The 21,157-nt window shown below is 38.2% G+C and overlaps 1 protein-coding gene across 3 annotated transcripts in view; it reads left to right on the forward strand.

The window, feature by feature from the left end:
- ECI2 (enoyl-CoA delta isomerase 2) overlaps positions 1 to 21,157 on the forward strand; it is a 38,635-nt gene that overhangs the window by 13,330 nt on the left and 4,148 nt on the right. For all 3 annotated transcript variants that reach the window (XM_044667973.1, XM_044667982.1, XM_044667990.1), the window contains exons 2-7: positions 1,782 to 1,944; positions 4,751 to 4,849; positions 5,101 to 5,286; positions 7,714 to 7,783; positions 12,155 to 12,257; positions 13,886 to 14,006. In XM_044667973.1, the coding sequence (XP_044523908.1) occupies positions 1,782 to 1,944; positions 4,751 to 4,849; positions 5,101 to 5,286; positions 7,714 to 7,783; positions 12,155 to 12,257; positions 13,886 to 14,006 (742 nt within the window). The remainder of the gene's footprint in view (positions 1 to 1,781; positions 1,945 to 4,750; positions 4,850 to 5,100; positions 5,287 to 7,713; positions 7,784 to 12,154; positions 12,258 to 13,885; positions 14,007 to 21,157) is intronic.

Below are 21,157 nucleotides of genomic sequence, written 5' to 3' on the forward strand. Positions count from 1 at the left end.
TAAGTATAGTGTGTGTTTATATATAGATAAATATACATATATAATATATGATTGTAATGGAATAATATTGTGCTATAATAAATGATAAGCAATATGTTTTCAGAAAAAACTGGAAAGATCTGCAGGAACTGATACAGAGAGAAATAAGCAAAACTAGGAGAACATTGTAAACAATAACAGCAATATTGGATGATGATTATCTGTGAAAACTTGGCTACTCTCAGCAATGCAATGATCTGGGACAATCCTGAAAGATTTATGACAGGGAATGCTATCTGCCTCCAGGGAAAGAACTGTTGGAATCAGATGGATGCATAATATCTTTCACATCAGTGTATTTATGATTTTATTTTGGGGTGTTGGTTTTGTATGACTATGCTCAATATGGAAGTGTGTTCTGCATGATAATAAAAATAAAATTAAAAACAAATAAAATAAATACTTATTTACTTCCTTTAGCTCTTATATTTGTGATGTATGGTGGTATATCTTTGCTCTATTGCATTTATAGCCTTAGGTTGCAGATTTTTCTACTCTTGAACATCCTGACTATTTTATTAATCTTTCTGAAAGACCATTATTTTGGGGTGGTTGTAAATATCATTGAAAAGATGAAGCATTCTAAGAATGGCAGAGTAAAAAGCCACATCACTCACAGCAGTGGCAAGAATTGCTACATCTAAGGTACAAACACTTTGGTTTTCCCTGAAGGAGCTCATAGTCTAATGGAGGAGAGTATCATCTACTTTCCTAAAATTTAATTTACAGTTTAATTTACTTTACTTCTGTGATAAAGAATATAGTTTCCGTATAAAATAAATAATAAACATTTTGAATGGTAAGATGGGTTTCTGCTACTTACCCATTTATGGCCCTGGGAAGCCTCTTAACCTTTCTAAGCTCAGGTTCCTTGTCTGTAAAATGAGGAGACTGGACTAGAAGACATCTAAAGTCTCTTTCATCTCTAACTTGGATAAACCAGGAAGGGTTGTCATGGCCTAAAATGAGGGTCATCATTGGTGTCATGGTACCGACTGACAGTATAATTTGGCTTTGGTGTTGCTCTAGGTCAGGTGCTCACTCCTCAATCCTTAATTTCCCCCAGGATCACACAGATAGGAAGTGTCTGAGGCCATATTTGAACCCAGAACCTCCCATCTCTAAGCCTGGCTCTCATCCACTGGTGATGGTGGTGTGTTTGGCCTCTTGGCCTATGCTAGTGGCTTAACTCTCTATTTCACTATTTGTTGTTCAGTAGTTTCAGTCGTGTCTAACTCTTGGTGACCCTGTTTGGGGTTTTCTTGGCAAAGATAATGGAGTGGTTTGCCATTTCTTTCTTCAGCTCATTTTAGAGATGAGGAAACTGAGGCCAACAGGGTTAAGTGACTTGCCTGGGATCAACTCCAGTCCCTGCACTCTTTTCCCTGCCCCCCCCTCACTCTTAGCATTTTGCTTTCCTGCCCAGGAAAAGATTTAATTTAATATGTAGTTGCTAGTTCTGCTTTTAACCCTTTATTTCTCTTTCCTCTCAGAGTGCTTCCTGAAATGAGACTCTGTAGCATGGCACAGAGATGGCTTTTCCTTGTATTTTAGGTCACTGGGATGGATTTCTTCTCATTGATTCCTTTCTGGAAACGGTGACAAAAGCCTGACTGTTATTGACTGTTCATACATTGGAAAAAATATTCAATGTGTTTCTAATGAGTCAGCATTACTTTGGAGGGGTGTCAGGGATCATGAGAAATCAGTCTGTAAATGGTTATGTCCTTGAATGTTTTTAGGCAGCTTCCCACCGTGAATTTTCCTGCACTTCAGCTACACACAACTGGCATGGCTATGCGGGTCAGCCAAGAAGACTTTGAAAAGGCAAAAGGGCAAGTGAGCCTCTTGAAGAAGGATCCAGGAAATGAAGTGAAATTAAAACTCTACGCCCTGTTTAAACAGGTAAGAGAAGCATGTTTTCCAGGGTGGGGGATGATTGAAGATGGTCTTGAGGTCCTCAGATGTAAGCATCAAGTCAATAAACATTTATGAAGAGCTTATTACACGCCATCTCTCAAATCTAGGCATTTTTTTTTAAATAAACCCTTACCTTTTGTTTGGAATCAATACTGTGTATTGGTTCCAAAGCAGAAGAGTGGTAAGGGCTAGGCAATGAGGGTTAAGTGTCTCACCTAGTATCACACAGCTGGGAAGTGTGTGAGGCCAGATCTGATCATCCAGGCATTTTCCCTGGCTTGTCCCCCATGCCTGGAATGCTCTTCCTCCTCTTCCTGGAATGTCTCCTGGTTCCCCTGGCTTTCTTTAAGCTCCAGCTAAAATCCTGCCTTCTGCAGGATGCCTTTCCCAACCTTTTCTAATTCTAGTGCCTTTTCTCTGTTAATTATTTCCTCTTTATCCTGTGTATGTAGCTTATTTGGACAAAGTTGCTTGTTAATCATCACCCCCCCCTTAGATTACGAGTTTCTTGAGAATAAAGACTGCCCTTTGCCTTTCTTTGGACCCCCAACTCCCAGTGCAGTCTCTGGCACCTAGTTGGTGCTTAACAAATGCTTTCTAAGGGGTAGCTAGATGGCTCAGTGAGTAGAGGACTGGACTTAGAGGTGGGAGGTTCAAATATGGTCTCTGGCACTTCCTAGTTCTGTAATCCTGAGCAAGTCACTAAACTTAATCCCCATTGCCTTGCTCTTACTGCTCTTCTGCCTTGGAAATTACATTTAGTATTCATTCTAAGGCAGAAGATAAGGGGTTTTTTACTTAAAAATAAAAGTAAATGCTTACTGACTAATTGAATGCTAGGTGCTGTACTATAGGTATATTTTTAAAATGGCAAAAGACAAATCCCTCCCCTTAAGAAGCTCATAGTCTGGAGCAGCTGGGTAGCTCAGTGGATTGAGAGCCAAGCCTAGAGACAGGAGGTCCTAGGTTCAAATCTGGCCTCAGACACTTCCCAGCTGTGTGACCCTGGGCAAGTCACTTGACCCCCATTGCCCACCCTTACCACTCTTCCACCAAGGAGCCAATACACAGAAGTTAAGGGTTTAAAAAAAAAAAAAGAAAGAAAGAAAAAGAAGCTCATAATCTAATGGAGGAGAGTATCATCTACTTTACTAAAGTTTAATTTACTTCTATGATAAAGAATATAATTTCCTCACAAAGTAAATAATAAAATTTTTGAATGGTAAGATAGGTTTTTATTTTTTTTATCAGTTACATGTAATAACAAATTTCCACATCAGTTTTCCAATGTTATGTGATCCAAACTGTCTCCCTCCCTTCCTTCCTACCCTGTCCTGGAGGTGACAAGTAATTTGGTCTGGGTTATACATGGATTATCACTCAAAACACATTTCCATATTATTGAATAGTAAGATAGGGCAAAAAAATTACTTTGGAATTTTTTCACATAGGACCAGTTATGATAAATTTTCATTTACATATTAATTATCCCTCAGTTGATTAACTATGCTTTGCACTGAGTCATCCAAACAGTTTTTTTCCTTCTTGTTTTCCCTCAGAAAAGCAGGATGATATAGTGGCAAGAAGGCTAGATTCTAATCCCACCTCTGGCACTCAACAATGAGACCTTTGGAGAAGATGCTTCACTGTCTGGATCCCAGTTTCCTCATGGATACTGTGGGAATAGTCCTATTTATTCTACTTGCCTCACAAGGTTATAACAAGAAAAGTATTTGTGAACCTTGTATATGCACTCTAAATATGAATTCACTTTAAAGGAAGTATTCTATCACCCTTGTCAAAGTAGTCTACACAAGGCTGAGGTGAATTTCAGGCCAGTCCAGTCAGAGGTTAAGAGGGCAGCTAGATGATGCAGTGGATAGTGCTTAGGCACTTCCTGAGTTCTTATCTGGCCTCAGACCCTTAACTAGCTGTATGACCCTGGGCAAGTCACTTTAACCCTGTTGGCCTCAGTTCCTCATCTGTAAAATGAGCTGGAGAAGAAAATGGCAAACCACTCCAATATCTCTGCCAAGAAAATCCCAACTGGGGTCATGAAGAATTGGACATAACTGAAAAATGCCTGAGCAACAAACAACTAAAGTTTAACTACCTGTTATTGCTGCTCTCAGCTCTGGGTCACCATTGCTATCCACCTTCTTCCTTCCTTCTCTCAAAAACTCCTACATGATGCTAGAACTATTCATGAAACCAAGCCAAGCAGGACCACTCTCATGTGATGCTACCTAACTTCCATTTCGCTCCCGTGGCTCCCCTTGTTCTTGTTGCTGTTGCATGACTCCATGGACCATAGCACACTCTATCCTTCTGTCCTCCACTATCTCTGGATATTTGTCCAAGCTCATGTTGTTTCCACAGCACTTTTCTAGCCATCTCATTCTCTGCCGTCCTCTTTTTCAGCCTTTCCCAGCATCTGGGTTTTTTTCCAGTGAGTCCTGAATTCTCATTATGTGGCCAAAGTATTTAAGCTTCAGCTTCATTATTTGACCTTCCAGTGAATGGTCTGAATTAATTTCTTTAAGTAGTGACTGATTTGATTTCCTTGCTGTCCAAGGGATTCTCAATAGTCTTCTTGAGCAGAAGAGTGGTAAGGGCTAAGTAATGGGGGTTAAGTGACTTGCCCAGGGTCACACAGGTAGGAAGTGTCTAAGGCCAGAATTGAACCTAGGACCTCCCATCTCTGGGCCTCCCCTCAGTCCCCTGAGCCACCCAACTGTCCCCATGCACTCGTAATTGAAGGCTGACTGAATCCTACTTGCTCTTCTTATAGGCCACCCAGGGGCCGTGTACCACACCAAAGCCCAGTATGCTTGACTTTGTCAACAAGGCCAAATGGGATGCGTGGAATGCTCTTGGCAGTTTGCCTAAGGTAAGCATCAGGGTCAGTGCTGTTGTCCGCCCTTTGCCCTGACATACTCAAAGATAGGTTCTTGGTGGCATGCCTGAGCTCAGGCTTTCTAGCCTTCCAGGGGGGTATTCTCTGACTCCATCCACATTCTCCTTATGTGCTGCCTTACAAGATGCATTTGCTAACAGAAATACCGTTTCTCTTAACCTTTCGAACCAGATTTACAGCATATGCAGCCATATGATTTTATGTGTTTGTCATCTTCATTCTAGGATGCTGCCAGGCAGAATTATGTTGATTTAGTTTCCAGTTTGGTTTCCTCTGAATCCTCAAGCCAAAAGCAGACGACATCTAACGATAGAAAATCTGAATATAAAACCCTGATAGTCACCAGGGATGACAATATTACAAAGATCATGTTAAACCGCCCTGCCCAGAAAAATGCTATTAATATTCAGGTAAGCAGACTAATAATTTTCCTTTAATGCCTCTCATTTAAATACTCTGGGACTTTCAGAATAATCAGTATTTTTCTGATAATCTCATTATGATCTAGAAAACACCATTCATTTAGCAAGAAAATCTAATTTCCTCTCCAAATAGACTTGTTATAAGCAGAGGAAGTAGAGTCACTAAAAGTCCAAGTTAGTATTTAAAATTTGTGAACTCCCAGAAGCATTGTTATATTACTTTTCCTTTATCATGAACAGCATGGTACAGAGGGAAGAGCACTATCTCTAGAATCAGAGTACCTGGGTTCAAATCCTGATACAACTAGCATATATTTATAGGGCAAGTCATTGAACTTCCCTGGATCTCAAACCCCTTACTCATAAAATGAGAATATTAGATGGCCTCTGAAGTCACAACTCTAGATTCTATAATCTGTCGGGAAGAAAGAAGATACTTTGAGGCCTCAAAAACACTCTTTCCAATAAGGCAGAGAAGAAAAGTAGACTACATACTAATTAGTGTTTTTTATCAAATTGCAAGCCAGAACTGAATCACTTTCTGAAGCTATCCGTTCTTTGTCTTTGGATTTTCCATCCTTGAATTAGACACATACCTAAATAAATTTCCATAGCACAGGGAATTCCTTTGTGAGTTCTCCTTCTAGAAATAAAGATGGCAACCAGCCTTTGACTTAATAGGTAAGTGCTAAGAAAGTGCCTCAAGCCCAGGGTCCTGCAGCTAATAAGTGTTCAAAGCAGGTTTTCCTGATAACAAGCCTGCTGCTCTATCCACATCTTCCTCACTGCCTCTGTATCATTAAATTGTGCCCTCCCCTCCCCATTTAAAAACAAAGATTCAACAATTACCACGCATCTGGGATGAGACACGGTTGCAAACCTTGTCTATTGGGCCCACACTCTACATTTTAATGAACACATGATACTAATAAAGAGACTCCACATGGACAAGGTCTGGATAAAGTCAGATATGCATCATTTATTTCAAGTTCTTAGCTCTGTTTTCCCCTACAGTACTGTGTAACCCCACCAGTCCTTCTTGCTACCCCATCCCATGGAATCTAGTGATGTCAAACTCAAATAGAAACAGGAACCACTAAACCCTGCCTAAAAATCCCTGCGGGCTGCACATTGACTTAGCCACATGTTAACATTTTTTATGTTCTGTTGTTTTTTTATTGTTTTGTGAAATATTTTCTGGTTACATTTTAGTCTGGCTTGGGCCACATTTGGAGTATTGGGGGTCACAGGTCACATGTTTGACGTCTCCACCATAGGACCCTATTTTGATCTTTGACCACATATTACATATCAGTCATAGTGTTTATGAGGGGCAGCATGCTATAGTGGAAAGAGAACCGAATGTGGAGTTATAGGACTTTTGATTCACTTCCTATTTGTGTGACCTTGGGAAAGGCTTAGGTTTATTATTTATTTACCAATTACATGTAATAACAAATTTTCACATAAGTTTTCTGAAGTTTTGGGGGGGTAATTTATTTACCAATTACATGTAATAACAAATTTTCACATAAGTTTTCTGAAGTTTGGGGGGGGGTAATTTATTTACCAATTACACGTAATAAGAAATTAAGCAACTAGGTTTTAGTTTCCAACTCTTCATAATGAGGGGACTGGACAAGATGACCTCAGAGGCCCCTTTCTCTCTGCACTGGGCCTCTTCAGTATCTGTCTCCTAAGTTATTTGCCCGTCACTGCAGATGTGAGAGCATCAGTAAACCAGGATAGGTTAGCTCTCCTTCAGGGTGTTCAGGGGAGCCTAGTACATCTGGTGTGAGGACTTGCCAAGCCCTTTTTAGTGATGCCTTCCCCTTTTGGTGTCCACCTTGGCACCTAGCTCTCCCCTGTGGCTCCAAAAAGCTATAGCACATGAAGGGGCTGCACCCCAATAAAGCAGTTTGATAGTAACTGAGGCCTCAAACCTGACAGTGAGCTGGGTGGAGGGAGGTGTCTACCCCAGCCACGGGAAGGCTTTGCCCCCAGCAGAATGCGGTAGAGGAGAACAGTTTGTCCCAAAGGCCATGAAGAGCTATGGAGCTCCTAGAGCTCAGTGGGACATGGAAGAAGCCAAGGTCCTTCCAAGCCATCACCAGCCATCTTAACTTTTGTCTTTCCTCTAAACTTAGATAACTCTGGAAGAGAGAATGAGGCCGACAGCTGTGCAATTCTGCCTCATTTTAATCCAATTTATATATCGCCAATGATATCCTTGTGGTCTTCTTCAAGTATAAAGGACAACAGTCAACCAACTAGCCTCCTATGTGGTAGAGGTCAACATGTTTTTGTAGGACAGATGGTCCCACCAGTATGGCGAACAGACCCCTCATAACGCCACCGGTTGTTGATTCTTATTCTCAAAGTTAATTCTTCCCTTCTCTCTTCCCACTCTTATAGATGTATAAAGAAATTACACTAGCCCTTGAAGCTGCAGACAAGGATGACTCGTTCTTAACCGTAATCACAGGTATTCTGTTTTGTAGGACCTCTTGCCCCTCTCTTTGGATAGATCCCTAATCTGGATGGGAGGTTGGATTCGATGTCCTCGAGGGTCCTTCCCAACTGTAAGATTGTAGGACTCTAGTCCGCTGATGGTAGGGAAATAATTTTCTTTCCACATATGGTGTTGATACTCTCTGCTTTCAGACTTTGTCAGCTGTAGGGTATGTGAATGGAAAATGAAAACAGGAATGTTTCCTCCTCACTAAAAAGTCAGCACCCTGTGAGCCTTGAATAACAGGCTGCTGCTTGTACTTATGTTCCTAGAGAAATGGCTTGACCATTTCTCTGTTACATTTCTCCATCTCTGAAGTGAAAATACAGGTGATGGATCTTGCCTAGGTTTGAGGCTATATGGGCAACAGAGAAGAGAGCTCAAATCCTATAAAATGTCTTATTTTTTCAGGGACTGAAAGAAAATCTGAGACCATCCACCCTACCCATTAATAAAATAATTACTGTCTCCTCTGTTGAAGAGGCCATGCTGGACACCAAAGGAGATAAAAGAGGAAAGAGCCCCACAAGAAGCTTGTAGTTCAGTAGAAGAAATGAGACATAAACACAGATCGCACACTATTCTACATACATTGTGGAAATACATTCTATGCTATGCAAACCTAACAAAGTAGACTATTTAATAAATACTCTAAGAGTGACTCTCCCAAGAAAAGGAGGGAAAGGGATAAAGGGGGAAATACAGTCAATGTTGAAGCAACCAAAATGTATTCCAAATCAAAATGTATAGGCATCTGAGAAGCTAGAAATCTCTACTGGGCTGGACGATTGGGAGAAGGCCTTCTGAAGGATAAGTCTTTGAGCCAGGCCTTGAGGGATGGGCATCAATTAGGCAGGAGGAGCCCTGGGAAAGCAGCCCATGGCAAGCAGAAGGAGACCCAGGACATGTTTATGGCATGAGTGGCAGGTTGGGTGTGCAGAGGATAGATAGTAGTGGGAGATAAGGCTGGGAAATGAAGATGGGACCAGATTAGGGAAGGCTTTGAATATCAGGCTTAGGAATCTAAGACTCTATTTAAAGGGCAATAGAGAACCAGTAGAGCTTTGCAAGTGACCCCTTTAAGATATTGAGTTAGAAAAAAATCATCTGGCAGATGTTTTTAGGGAAAATGGGAGGTGGGCACTCAAGTAGAAGGCTTTTGCTGTCTTAGAGTAAGTGTGTTGTAATATGAGCCTGAATTCAAGTGATAGCTTGTGAGAATGGAAATGAGGAGGCAGAGGAGAGAGACGATTACCAAGGAACAGTTGCTTATAACTATCTGGCTAGAGGAAACAAGGGAAAGAGAAGGGTCAAAAATGACAAGTATTGAACCTGGGTCGTTAGAAGAATGGAGGTCCTTTTGGCAGAAGTATGTGAACAAGGTTTTCTTTGGGAAAATGGGAGGAAGAGGTAATAACAGGAAGAAAGAAGATGAGGTCAGTTTTAGGCTTTTGCTTATAAGATACTAAGCTAGAATTCAGAAGAGAGGTCTGGCTAAAGATAGATTAGAGATTCATGCATGTGGAAGTAGTATTTGGAGGTGTGGGAGTGGATTGGATCACTGGCCAAGTAAGGAGGGAAAAGAACTAAAAGGATTTTCAGAAATGACTACTTTTAACAAATAGGCCAAGGAAAAAGAAACAACAAAGAAAACATAAAAGAAACAATGAGGTTAAGAGTTCCAAGATCATGCAATGTCAGAGAAAAAAAGACAAAGATATTTGAGAAGGGGGTGACCAACAATATTAGCTGCTTACATACATCCTACTTATAAGGGAAAAGAACTTGTCATTGCTTCATTAGTTTGCAAAAACAAGAGTGATCTTCCCCAACCACCGAGAAGAGAGGACTACATGAGAAACACTTAGCAAAGCAGCTTTGTTTGGTATACATTGTTCCTGAAAGGACCAGGGGACCCAAAGCCTGGATTCAGGGGTTCTGAGTTTTCCGAGGCACATGGCTTTCCCTACTTATTCAACTTCTTGTTGGGTTTCTGTAAATTTATGTCAACCTTCCCATGGATAATGCCTACACTGGAGGGAGAGTATGATCCAGGAATAGGAGGGATTTGTTATTTTGTGATTATTCCTATTTTCCCTTTTGGTGGGTAAATTTCATGATTACCCCAAACAAAAAGGTTAATTTCTCTTTTCTATATCACCCCCTTAGTTTGTATGCTATAGGCCCATTTTATAAAATCGGTTAGAAGATTCCATAACTTTTAATAATAGTAAACATAGTCTGTAATTTTGCCTAGAACGAAGAGAAATTCTTGTGCAAATATTGATTTAAAACAACTTGTTAATCAAAGAAGTTGTTAAAGTTTAGGAAGGATCCTTGGTCTGGGAGCACTAAGACCTGTTTTCTCCAACTAACCTGCTCAATTTCTAGATATGTTTCATATAAATGGGTAGAAGACCCTATTTGTGATGAGGTATATAATTCTGCAGGACACAGCCACCCTGCTAGCTTCAACCTCAGTGAAAATATTTAGCCTGCTCTGAGAATAGGCGGGGGTTCCCTAGTTTCCCCAATACTAAGCTCCCAGGTAAACGACTGCCTGGACCCCAGCTATAACAACACCTTCTCCCTCAGCACCCCCAGACAGCTTTAGGAGAGGCTTTCCACTAAAAGACATGCAGTCACTCTTCCCCAGACCAGGGATTTCCTGATCCCAAATCAGAGCCCTTGTGTGAAAAGTTATCCCCTCCTGTCATGTTTCCCCCCATTAGAGGGCACTTGCCATTCCACATCAAAAATAATACTAAGTAATAATCCCCCTTGGCATAGTGCTGTCTTAAGAGCTCTTTCTTCACCTCTGCCCTGTAACGCAGCTAGATGTTGTATTGTCCGGCTCTTATTTATTAGATCCCATTTATGAAACCTGGTCATTATAAACACTCCCAAGCTCTCATGCTTTAAAATAAGTATTCTTAACTCGTGCCCTTTAAAGGTCCATGGATAGATTTCATAAATACATAGAGGCAGTTGGATGACACAGTGGATGAGCTGGACTTGGTGTCAAGAAGACCTGAGTTCAAATCTAATATCTAGATGCTAGCTATGGAACCCTGGGAAAATCATTTAGCCTCTGTCTCCCCTACCTGTGACTGTAGATAACAATAGAACCTGCTTCTCAGGATTGTAGAGATCAAATGAGATATTTATAAAGTATTTGGAAAATCTTAAAGAGCTGTAGAGGGGGCAGCTGGATGGCTCAGTGGATTGAGAGTCAGGCCTAGAGACAGGAGGTCCTGGGTTCAAATTTGGCCTCAGATACTTCCTAGCTGGATGACCCTGAGGAAATCACTTGACCCTCATTGCCTAGCCCTTAGTGGTCTTCTGCCTTGGAACCAACACACAGTAGAGATTCTAAGATGGAAAGTAAGAGTTGTAAAAAAGAGCTGTATAAATGATAGCTATTTACTGTTATTTGAGGGGATCTGTGAACTTGAGTAGGAAAAAACTAACTTCTTTATTTTCATAAAGCATTAACTGAAATGTAGGACTTTCTTCAATCATTTAAAAATGCTCTTCTTAGTCCCTAGGGTTCCCCAGAATGCCAAAGTGGGCCATGACACACTCCTAAGAGTGCCTGTACTAAAATCACATCACAAGTGTAAATAAAATAGCATGCAATTTATGACCAACTTTGGCTGCTGATGATGCCCACCTAATTCTGTATTAATTTTGAATTGCAAATATAAAAATCACTTGCTTATCTCCAAACGACTTGAGAAGATTCTCTTTAGAATAAGTCATCCCATTTTCCCTTTTCATCTAGACATTTAGACATCCTGCATATATGCACATTATCTACACACATAAATGCTTTGGACTTTTTTCCCTTTTTTTCAGTTTCCTAACTTCCCCAAATCAGGCAGTTGGTTGCATGGCATCCTTTCCCTTCTCTTCCCTTCCCCCCAACCCCAAGTATTTTTTTTCACCTGCCTTATTTTCCTATATCTCCCACATTGAGTTTTGATATTCTTTAGTCTCCCAACCATGTATAATTTTAGACTGTCATCTAGGTAATGTTAATGTGTCTGACATCTCATACTGAAAGTCATCCTTAATACAGGGCCTATTTGTTCAATGAAAGCCAAACTGACCCAATTTTGGAATTTCTTGCATATTTTTACCAGTCCCTCATTATTATGTTATAGGACACTTCTTGCTAATTGTACAATATTAGGAAGGGAAAAAAATAATATCAAGATGTAAAATAAAAACCAAAAGCAAATATAATTCTATAATGTATTGTTGTATTTTAAAACCCACAAAATCCATTGTATTCTTCCTTCTAAAAATTTTTATGGTCATGTTGATTTTTGTTGTTTGTAGGAAATGGTGATTATTACTCTAGTGGGAATGACTTATCTGAACCTCTGAAGATTCCACCAGATGAAATTCCAAAGAAACTTGAAGAAAACATGAAGATACTAAGGTAGGAAAAGCATTTACTTGGTTCTAAAGTACTTTTCTTTGTTCATCAAAGTAACACTTTTATATGCAGAAGTAAAATTTCTTTCTATATGTCTAGTAAAAAGATATAGCAACGGGGTAGCTGGATGGCTCAGTAGATGGAGAGCCAGGCCTAGAGATGGGAGGTCCTGGGTTCAAATATGGCCTCAGACACTTCCTAGCTGGATGACCCTGGACAAGTCACTTAATCCCCATTGCCTCGCCCTTACCACTCTTCTGTCTTAGACCCATCAAAGACAGAAGGTAAAGGTTTTTGTTAAAAAAAAAAAAAGATATGGCAAGCAAATATTTTAATTACTTTTTAATTTTGTTAAACATTTCCCACTTACTTTTTTTTAAACTTTTAACATTACATTTTTCAAAATTAAGAGCTACAAATTCTTTCCTTCCCTCTTGCTACTCCTCTACCCATTGAGAAGGCAGGCAATATGATATCAATTATACATGTGAAATCATAGGAAACATATTTCCCTGTTAGCCATGTTGCAAATACATACACATACAAAAGCAAGAAAAAAGAAGAGCATAGTTCTTTAAGCTGCGCCCATCTATTATTTTGTGTTCTTACTTTTTACATTTTGTTAACTACATTTGATACTGCTGTCCATGAGAATTTGATTAAGAATCAGTCAACATATGAAATGTTTCTACTTTTGGAGGTTAACAGGCCATAGATATAGCAGCAAATACTCAAATCTGCCCAGAAGAATTGATGACAGATGACCAGAACTACTTCTTCCAATTTTCACTTCTTCTGGATAGGTCCCATCATATTTTCAAATATTTTAATAATATATTTAATAATAGTATTAGTATTTTTAATGATAGTATTTCAGTAATACTAGTGCTCCTAGTAATTTTGTCTTTTAGTAATAACTATTGATAATTTTTTTTGTACTGAAAATTTCAATGGGAGAAGGGGGTTCTTTGTGTTCCTTTCAGGGTCTCTGATTCCCTCTGCTGGGACACTGTAGCATGATGCCTATAAGACCTCTATTTATCTAAAAAGGGTCACTGTCTCTTTACAGACCATTGATCTTCACCTTAAATTTTTAGAATATTGAAATTTGTGGGAAACACAGTAACACACACACATATACACAGATGGAGGTAATAGAATCAATCCTGTGTATTGTGTATTGGTTCCAAGGTAGAAGAGTATAAGGGCGAGGCAATAGGGGTTAAGTGACTTGCCCAGGGTCACACAGCTAGGAAGTATCTGAAGCCAGATTTTTAACCCAGGACCTCCTATCTCTAGGCCTGGCTTTCAATACACTGAGCCACACAGCTGCCCCTACAGAGGTAATTTTTTAAAGGGTCTGTATGTCAGAACCTGAAAGGAAGACCCGAGCAAGACTTATATTATCCAATGTTAGATGCCCTAAGATTTCTTAGATGAATGCCTAAAATGCATATGCCAGAAGACCAAAGAATGTCTGAAATTAATTTGTTGGAATTTCTTCAGCTAGTCACAAGGAGCCATTAACTCAGGCTTAGAAATATTTCAGCTATATTATATAGCTTCATTATTGACGTTCTGGGGAAAATATACATATTATTATGTCCATTGTTTTTCTTTCTTTGCTTTAGGATATTTATTGACCGTTTTATAGATTTCTCCAAGCCCCTTGTTGCACTGGTAAATGGCCCAGCTGTAGGAATCTCAGTTACACTTCTTGGGCTATTTGACATTGTATATGCAACTGACAGGGTAAGTGATCTTTTCACTTCTCTTTTTAAGTCATTATTAATATAATTCTTTGTAGCAGGGGCATGGTTACTGAATGAATTGCACAGAATTATAGTGGCCACATATAGATTTTCCATATCCTAAGTACAATTGTAATAAAAATAACGTTTTGTTTGGAAGAGGGATGTGGTTTTTTTCCTTTTTTTTCCCTAAAAATCAGATGGATTTTCTAAGTGAGGCATGCTGGTCAATAATATTTTTCAGCCTATTCATTCTTCAGTTTTGTGTTGGGGTCTTTTGTATTTTTCCCCTATTGCCTACAGAAACAATTTTTTAAGATTTGTTTTCTGATATTTTGAGTTCTATGTTCTCTACCTCCCCTTCCCCACTCCCCAAAGTGGCAAGCAACCTAAAGTTCTACATGTGCTATCATGCAATACATATTTCCATATTCATGATGATGTAAAAGATATACATTGCACAGTCAAGAAAAAGTTCATTATTCTTCAATTCTTAGACTGCTTTATAAACATGTTGTTTAATATGAAGATTTGTCATGAAAAATATGAATGAATGAAAAAGTAATGAGATCAATTTGTAGTCCACTAATCTTCGGTAAATAAACCTTAGAACCATAAGATGTTAGAACTATAATCAACTTTAAAGATTATATAATATATAAAATTATATAATATAAGCATTGGAAAAATAATTTATAAAGCTCCTATTATGTGTCAAACACTGTGCTAAAAGCTTTTTTTTTTTAATAAACATCTCATTTGATTATCATAGCAACACTATTAGGAGGTGAGACATATATAATTTATTTATAGCTAACATTTATATTGTACCCACTATGTGCCAGAGCTATTGCTAAGTACTTCACAAATATTGTTTTATTTGAGTCTCACAACAATGTGGTAAGAGCTATCATTATTCCCATTTTATAGTTGAGGAAACTGAGACAGAGATCAAGTGACTCATCTAGAGTCAAACAGCTAATAAAGAAAATCATATTTGAACTTGGGTTTTACTGACTCCAAGCCTTTATCTAAGACACCACCAGCTGCCGTGAATGACAAATTAAAGTGCTTTGCAGACCCTAAAGCACTAAGTGCTAATTATATTATTATTTTCATTATATGTAATCAAACCCCATCATTTTACTGAGAAGGAAACTGAGCCCTATACTTTTGTTTTTTAAGCCCTTAACTTCTGTCTTAATATCAGCTCTAAGGCAGAGGAGTGGTAAGGGCTGGGCAATGGGGGGTAAGTGGCTCGCCCGGGCTCACACAGCCGGGAGGTGGCTGAGGCCTAATTGGAGCTCAGTTCTTCAGACTTGCGTCCCCGACACCCATAAAGTTTTAGTGGTTTACTGAAATTCACACAGCCACTGAGAGATTTTACGTTCCCCGAAAGTTCCCCTTTCCTACGCTCTCGGCCTTGTGTGGGGGTGGCTGCAGAAGCAGTTGGAAGGCTTTCCTTAGTCCGGGCAGGGTCTGCTGAATTCACTTGAAGAAGTGGGCCAGTGGCTTCCCAATGAGGAATGGGTGAAAAAGGAAAGTGTATCCCCACAGGAAGAGATGTTTCTTGGTAGTGTGTGATATTCACAGCCAAGGATAATTGCAGGTAATCTGACTCCTCAGGCTCAACGGTCACAACAGATGGAAATGGTGGATCTTTCAGTTCCTAGATGAGTCTAACCTAGCCTAGCATAGACTCTAGTTAATTTTAAGAGCCTAAATCTATTTCACATGATAATGACTTTCCCAGGGATTTTTTTGCTCACACAATTTCTTGTTCTCTGTTAAGTAATCCATAAGTAGCAGAACATGCAATACCTCAGGTATTATGCCTGGTTATCTCTTCACCAGAGTCCATTCAACTAGAAACTGTAGATCACACTGCCAGAAATAGTGCTTTTAAGCAGTCAATCAATACGTGTTTATTAAATGTTTCTTCTGTGCCTAGGCACCATGCTCACTGAAAATACAAAGAAAAATTAAAAAATAATCCCTGAATTGGAAATTCTTAAAATCAAAGGAGAGATTAATAAAATGGAAAGTGGGAAAAACATTGAACTAATAAATAAAAGGAGCTGTTTTTTAATGAAAAAAAAAACAACAAAATAGATAAACCACTGGTTACTTTGATTTTAAAAAAAAAAGATGAAAGAAGATAACCAAATTATCAGTATTAAAAAATGGAAAAGGTAAATTCACCACCATGAAAAGGAAATTAAAGCAATTATTGGGAAATTTTTGCCCAATTAAATGCTAATAAATCTAACAGTCTAAGAGATGAATATTTACAAAACTATAAATTCCCAGATTGATAGAAGAGGAAATAGAATGCTTAATTAACCCTATTTTAGAAAAACAAATAGAATAAGCCATCAATTAGTTCCCTAAGGAAAAAAAATAAACCAGCTCCAGATAAACCTACAAATGAATTCTACCAAACATTTAAAGGACAATTAATCCTATTTTTTTTAACCTTCTTTCTTAGAACCAATTGGTTCTAAGGCAAAAGAATGGTAAGGGCTAGGCAATGGGGGTCAAGTGACTTGCCCAGGGTCACACGTCTGGGAAGTGTCTGAGGCCAGATTTGAACCTAGGACCTCCCATCTCTAGGCTTGACTCTCAATCCACTGAGCCACCCAAGGACAATTAATTCTAATAGCATATAAACTATTTTTTTAAATGGGCAAAGAAAGAGTCCTGCCAAATTCCTTTTGTGACACAAACATGATACTGATACCTAAACCATGAAAAGCAAAACAGAAAAATAAAACTATAGACTAACTTCCTAATGAATATTGATGCAAAATTTTAAAATACTTGTCAGGAATAATAAATAAATTACAGTAATATATAACAAAGTTTGCACATTATAGCAAGGTAGAAGTCATGCCAAGAATGCAGAGCTGATTCACTATTAGGAAAACTATCAGCATCATTGACCATATCAATAACATCATCAACAGAAATCATATGATTGTCTCAATAGATCAGAAAAAGCTTTTGATAAAATACAACACTCATTTCTATTAACCCTAGAAAGCACAGGAATAATACACAGTAGTAAACAACCATAATAATCTAGTATTTTAAAAATTCGTAGGTCTAACCTTTAGGGATAAAAATTCATTACTTAACAAAAACTGCTGGAAAACTGGAAAGCAGTTTAATAGAAACTAGGTATAAATCAACATCTCACACTATATGCCAAGATAAGATCAAAATGAGCAAATAATTTAAAAATAAAGTGTGATAACCATAAGCAAGTTAGGGGAACATGAAATAGTTTACCTGGCAGATTTATGGATAAGGGAAGAATTTATGAACAAACAAGAGATAAAGAATGTTACAGGATGTAAAATGGATAGTTCTGATTATAGTTAAAAAGGTGTTTTGCACAAGCAAAACTGATGCAACTAAGACTAGAAAGAAAGCAGAAAACTGGGGTAAAATTTTTTTATAGCAAGTTTCTCAGATAAAGGCCTCATTTCTCAAATTTACAGAGAACTGAGTTAAATTTATAAGAATATAAGTCATTATCTAATTGACAAATGGCTAAAAACATGAATAGGTAGTTCTGTACAAATAAAAACCTATGCAGCGAAGATTAGAAGGAAAGCAGAAAATGGGGGTAAAATAATATGGAAATATATTTTACATGACCGTACATGTGTAACCTACATGAAAATCCTTGTTTTCTTGAGGAATGAAGAGAGGAGGGAAGGAGAGAGAGAATTTGGAACTCAAAATTATAAAAAACAAATATAAAAATTGTTTTTACAATTTGGAAAAAAAACTCCCTACTCTCATGGAGTTTGCATTCTAATCATGTAAACAAGTTATACATAAATTGGCACATATAAGACAAACACAGAGTTAGGTGTAAGGTTGTCTTAAGTAGGTGAAAAGCACCACTTTAGGTGCTAGGGATATAATGATTAAAAAAAACCTATGATTCCTGAAAATCTTACAAAGGGTAGGGAGGAGAGGTAGATACAAGTAAAAAAGGGTAAATAAATACAAGATAATCCTAGAATAATTGCTAAGACTTTTAGAGTTTGCAAGGCACTTTACAAATATCGTCTCATTCTGTCCTCCCAACCACCCTGTGAGGTAAGAACTATTATTATTCCCACTTTACAGATGAGGAAACTGAGGCAAGAAAAGGTCTTATAAATGACTTCACTTGGGGTCATACAGGTAAATATATGTCCAGGCCTGAATTTAAGTCAGGTCTTCCTGACTTCAGAACTAGGGATTTTATCCCCCGAACCATCAAGCTACTAACTAAGAAAGGAAAAAACAGAATTTGTGGGATTAGAAAAGACTCCCCATACGAGTCTACCTTGGAATCAATACACAGTCTTGATTTTAAGGCAGAAGATAAGGATTTAAAAAAAATTTTTTTTGAGTTCCAAATTCTTTCTTCCTCCTGCTTCTCTCCTCTCCTTGAGAAAACAAATGATTTGATATCAATTATACATGAGAAATCATGGGAAGCATTTCCATATTAGCCACGTTGCAAAAGAAAACAAATTCCAAGAAAAAGTTTAAAAGTATGCTTCAATCTGCATTCAGAATTCATCAGTTTTTTCTCTGAAGGTACATAGCATAAAAATGTCACGAGTCTTTTGAATTTGTCTTGGGTCACTGGCTTTCATGATCGCTCATCCTTAGTATTGCTCTCATTGTGTAAAGTGTTCTCCTGATTCTACTCACTCCACTTTTCATCAGATGTTCATAAGTCTTCCTCAATTTTTCTGAAACCATCCTGGCTCATCATTTCCATAGTAGTATTCCATCACTATTATATACCACAGCTTAGTCAGCCATTCCCCAATTGATGGGAATCCCCTCGATTTCTAATTCTTTGTCAGCACAACAAGAGCTGCTATGAATGTTTTTGTACATGAGTACTTTTTCCTTTTTCTTTCATCTCTTTAGGATATAGACCTAGTAGTGGTATTGTTGGGTCAAAGCATATTCACAGTTTTATAGCTCTTTGGGCTTAGTTCTAAATTGTTCTCCAGAATGGTTGGACCAGTTCACAATTCTACCAATAGTGCATTAATATACCCATTTTTCCACATTCCCTCAAGCATTTATCGTTTTTCTTTTCTGTCATGTTAGCCAATTTGATAGCTGTGAGGTAGTTTCTCAGAATTGTTTTAATTTTCATTTCTTTAATCAATAGTGATTTATGACATTTCTTCACGTGACTATTGATAGCTTTGATTTCCTCTTCTGAAAACTGCCTCCTCTTATCCTTTGACCATCTGTCATTTGGAGAATGACTTTTATTTTTATAAATTTGACTCAGTTCACTATATAAACTTGGGAAATGAGGAGACCTTTATCAGAAATTTTTTTTTAATTCCCAATTTCCTGCTTTTCTTCTCATCTTTACTGTATTAGTTTTATGTGTGCAGAACCTTTTAAATTTCATATAATTAAATTCATCCAATTTATTCCCATGAAGTGATCCTTTCTGTCTATTGTTTGGTCATAAACTCTTCTTTAATCCATAGATCTGACAGTCTCATTCTCTAATCTTAATCTTTGCCTGTATACTGGTCCCTTCCCTGTTGCTTTCAAACATCCCTTAAATTTTTATTACCTTTTACCATCCACCTCCTGTATCACTCTTCCCTTTCTCAGTATAAGTCCTAGAAAAGCCTATCTATATTTACATTTTCTCTACTTGTTTTCACTCTTCAATCCTTTGCAATTTGACTTTGGTCTTTTCATCATTCAGTTTAAGACAGCTTTCTCCAAAGTCAATAGTTATCTATTAATTCCCAAATTGGAAAGTCTTTTCTCAGTCCTTTTCCTTCTTGACCTCTTAACTGCCTAGAACACTGTTGACCACTTTTTCTACCTAGATCCTCCTCCTTCTCTGGGTCTTCATGATGCTACTATCTCTTGATTCTCCTTCTGCCTGTCTGACAAACTTCTTCTGCTGACTTATCATCCATATCATATCTTCTAACAATGGGCACTCCTCAGGGCTCTGCCTCGGGCCCTCTTCTCTTCTTTCTCTACACTCTTTAAAAGATTCCACCATTCTTGTCTGTTCAGTTCCTTCCATCTCTGAAATTCCGTAGTTCTAAGCTTCTCCTTTCTCTCTCTGTGAGTGAAAGTCATATCTCCCTACTACCTCTTTCCTACACACTGAAAAAGGAGTTATGATAAGTACACCTCCCCCAAAAATCAGCCTTTGAAGCCAAGTTACTCCCCAATGTCTGTGGCCCATGTTTATCTATTACTATTGTAAGAGTAGTATCTATCTAATCAGAATCTATTGCTGTTCTCTCCATAACTATAGCTGAGGTACTCTGTTTATACCCCTCTATTTGCAATTCTGTCTGGTTTACTTAATCAAGGAGTGTATTTTTTTTTAAGGTAAGATTTCATCTGAAAAATGATTGAGGAAGATTACTCATTAATTCAGCTATAAAATTTAAAAGAACCTTCAAAAGACATAAAGGGAAAAAAATCAGCTCATGTATCTAATCATAATCTAAATGAAATCTAAGCATCAGGTTAGGCTATAATCATAATTATTATAAATTACTTCTCTGCCATTTGAAATTCATGAAGACTTTATTCTTTTCGAATCACTAAAAAATTTCAAGACCTAAGAAGAATCTAAGAATTCCCATGTTTATGTTTTAAGCAATTTTCAAGTTAACTATAAATCATTTAAAACCAACTGACTGGGCATGGTGGTGGCACACACCTGTGATACCTACTATTGGGAAGACTGCCACTGGTGGTTCTCTTGAGCACAGGAGTTCTGATTTGTAATAGGGCTAAAGCTGATCAGGTATCCATACTAATTCTGGCACCAATATTTAAACAGGGGAACAGTAGGCTGCCTAAAGAGGGGCAAACCAGCCCATGTCAGAAACAGAATGGGTCAAAGGGTTGTTTCCACCCAGCAATGGGAGCAAGCCCTGTTGTGCTTTCAGCCAGGGCAAGATAGAGTCTCAAAAAATAAAATTAGATAGATGGAGAGACAGCCAGCCAGACTGGGCAGGTATTCAGAGACAGACAGTGTCAGTGAGAGAGAGACAGAGAGGGGCACAGAGAGAGAGGGAGACAGACAGTTAGAGAGAGAGAGAGAGAGAGAGAGAGAGAGAGAGATATTAT

Source organism: Gracilinanus agilis, chromosome 1 (assembly GCF_016433145.1).
Source record: "Gracilinanus agilis isolate LMUSP501 chromosome 1, AgileGrace, whole genome shotgun sequence".
Lineage (NCBI taxonomy): Eukaryota > Metazoa > Chordata > Mammalia > Didelphimorphia > Didelphidae > Gracilinanus > Gracilinanus agilis.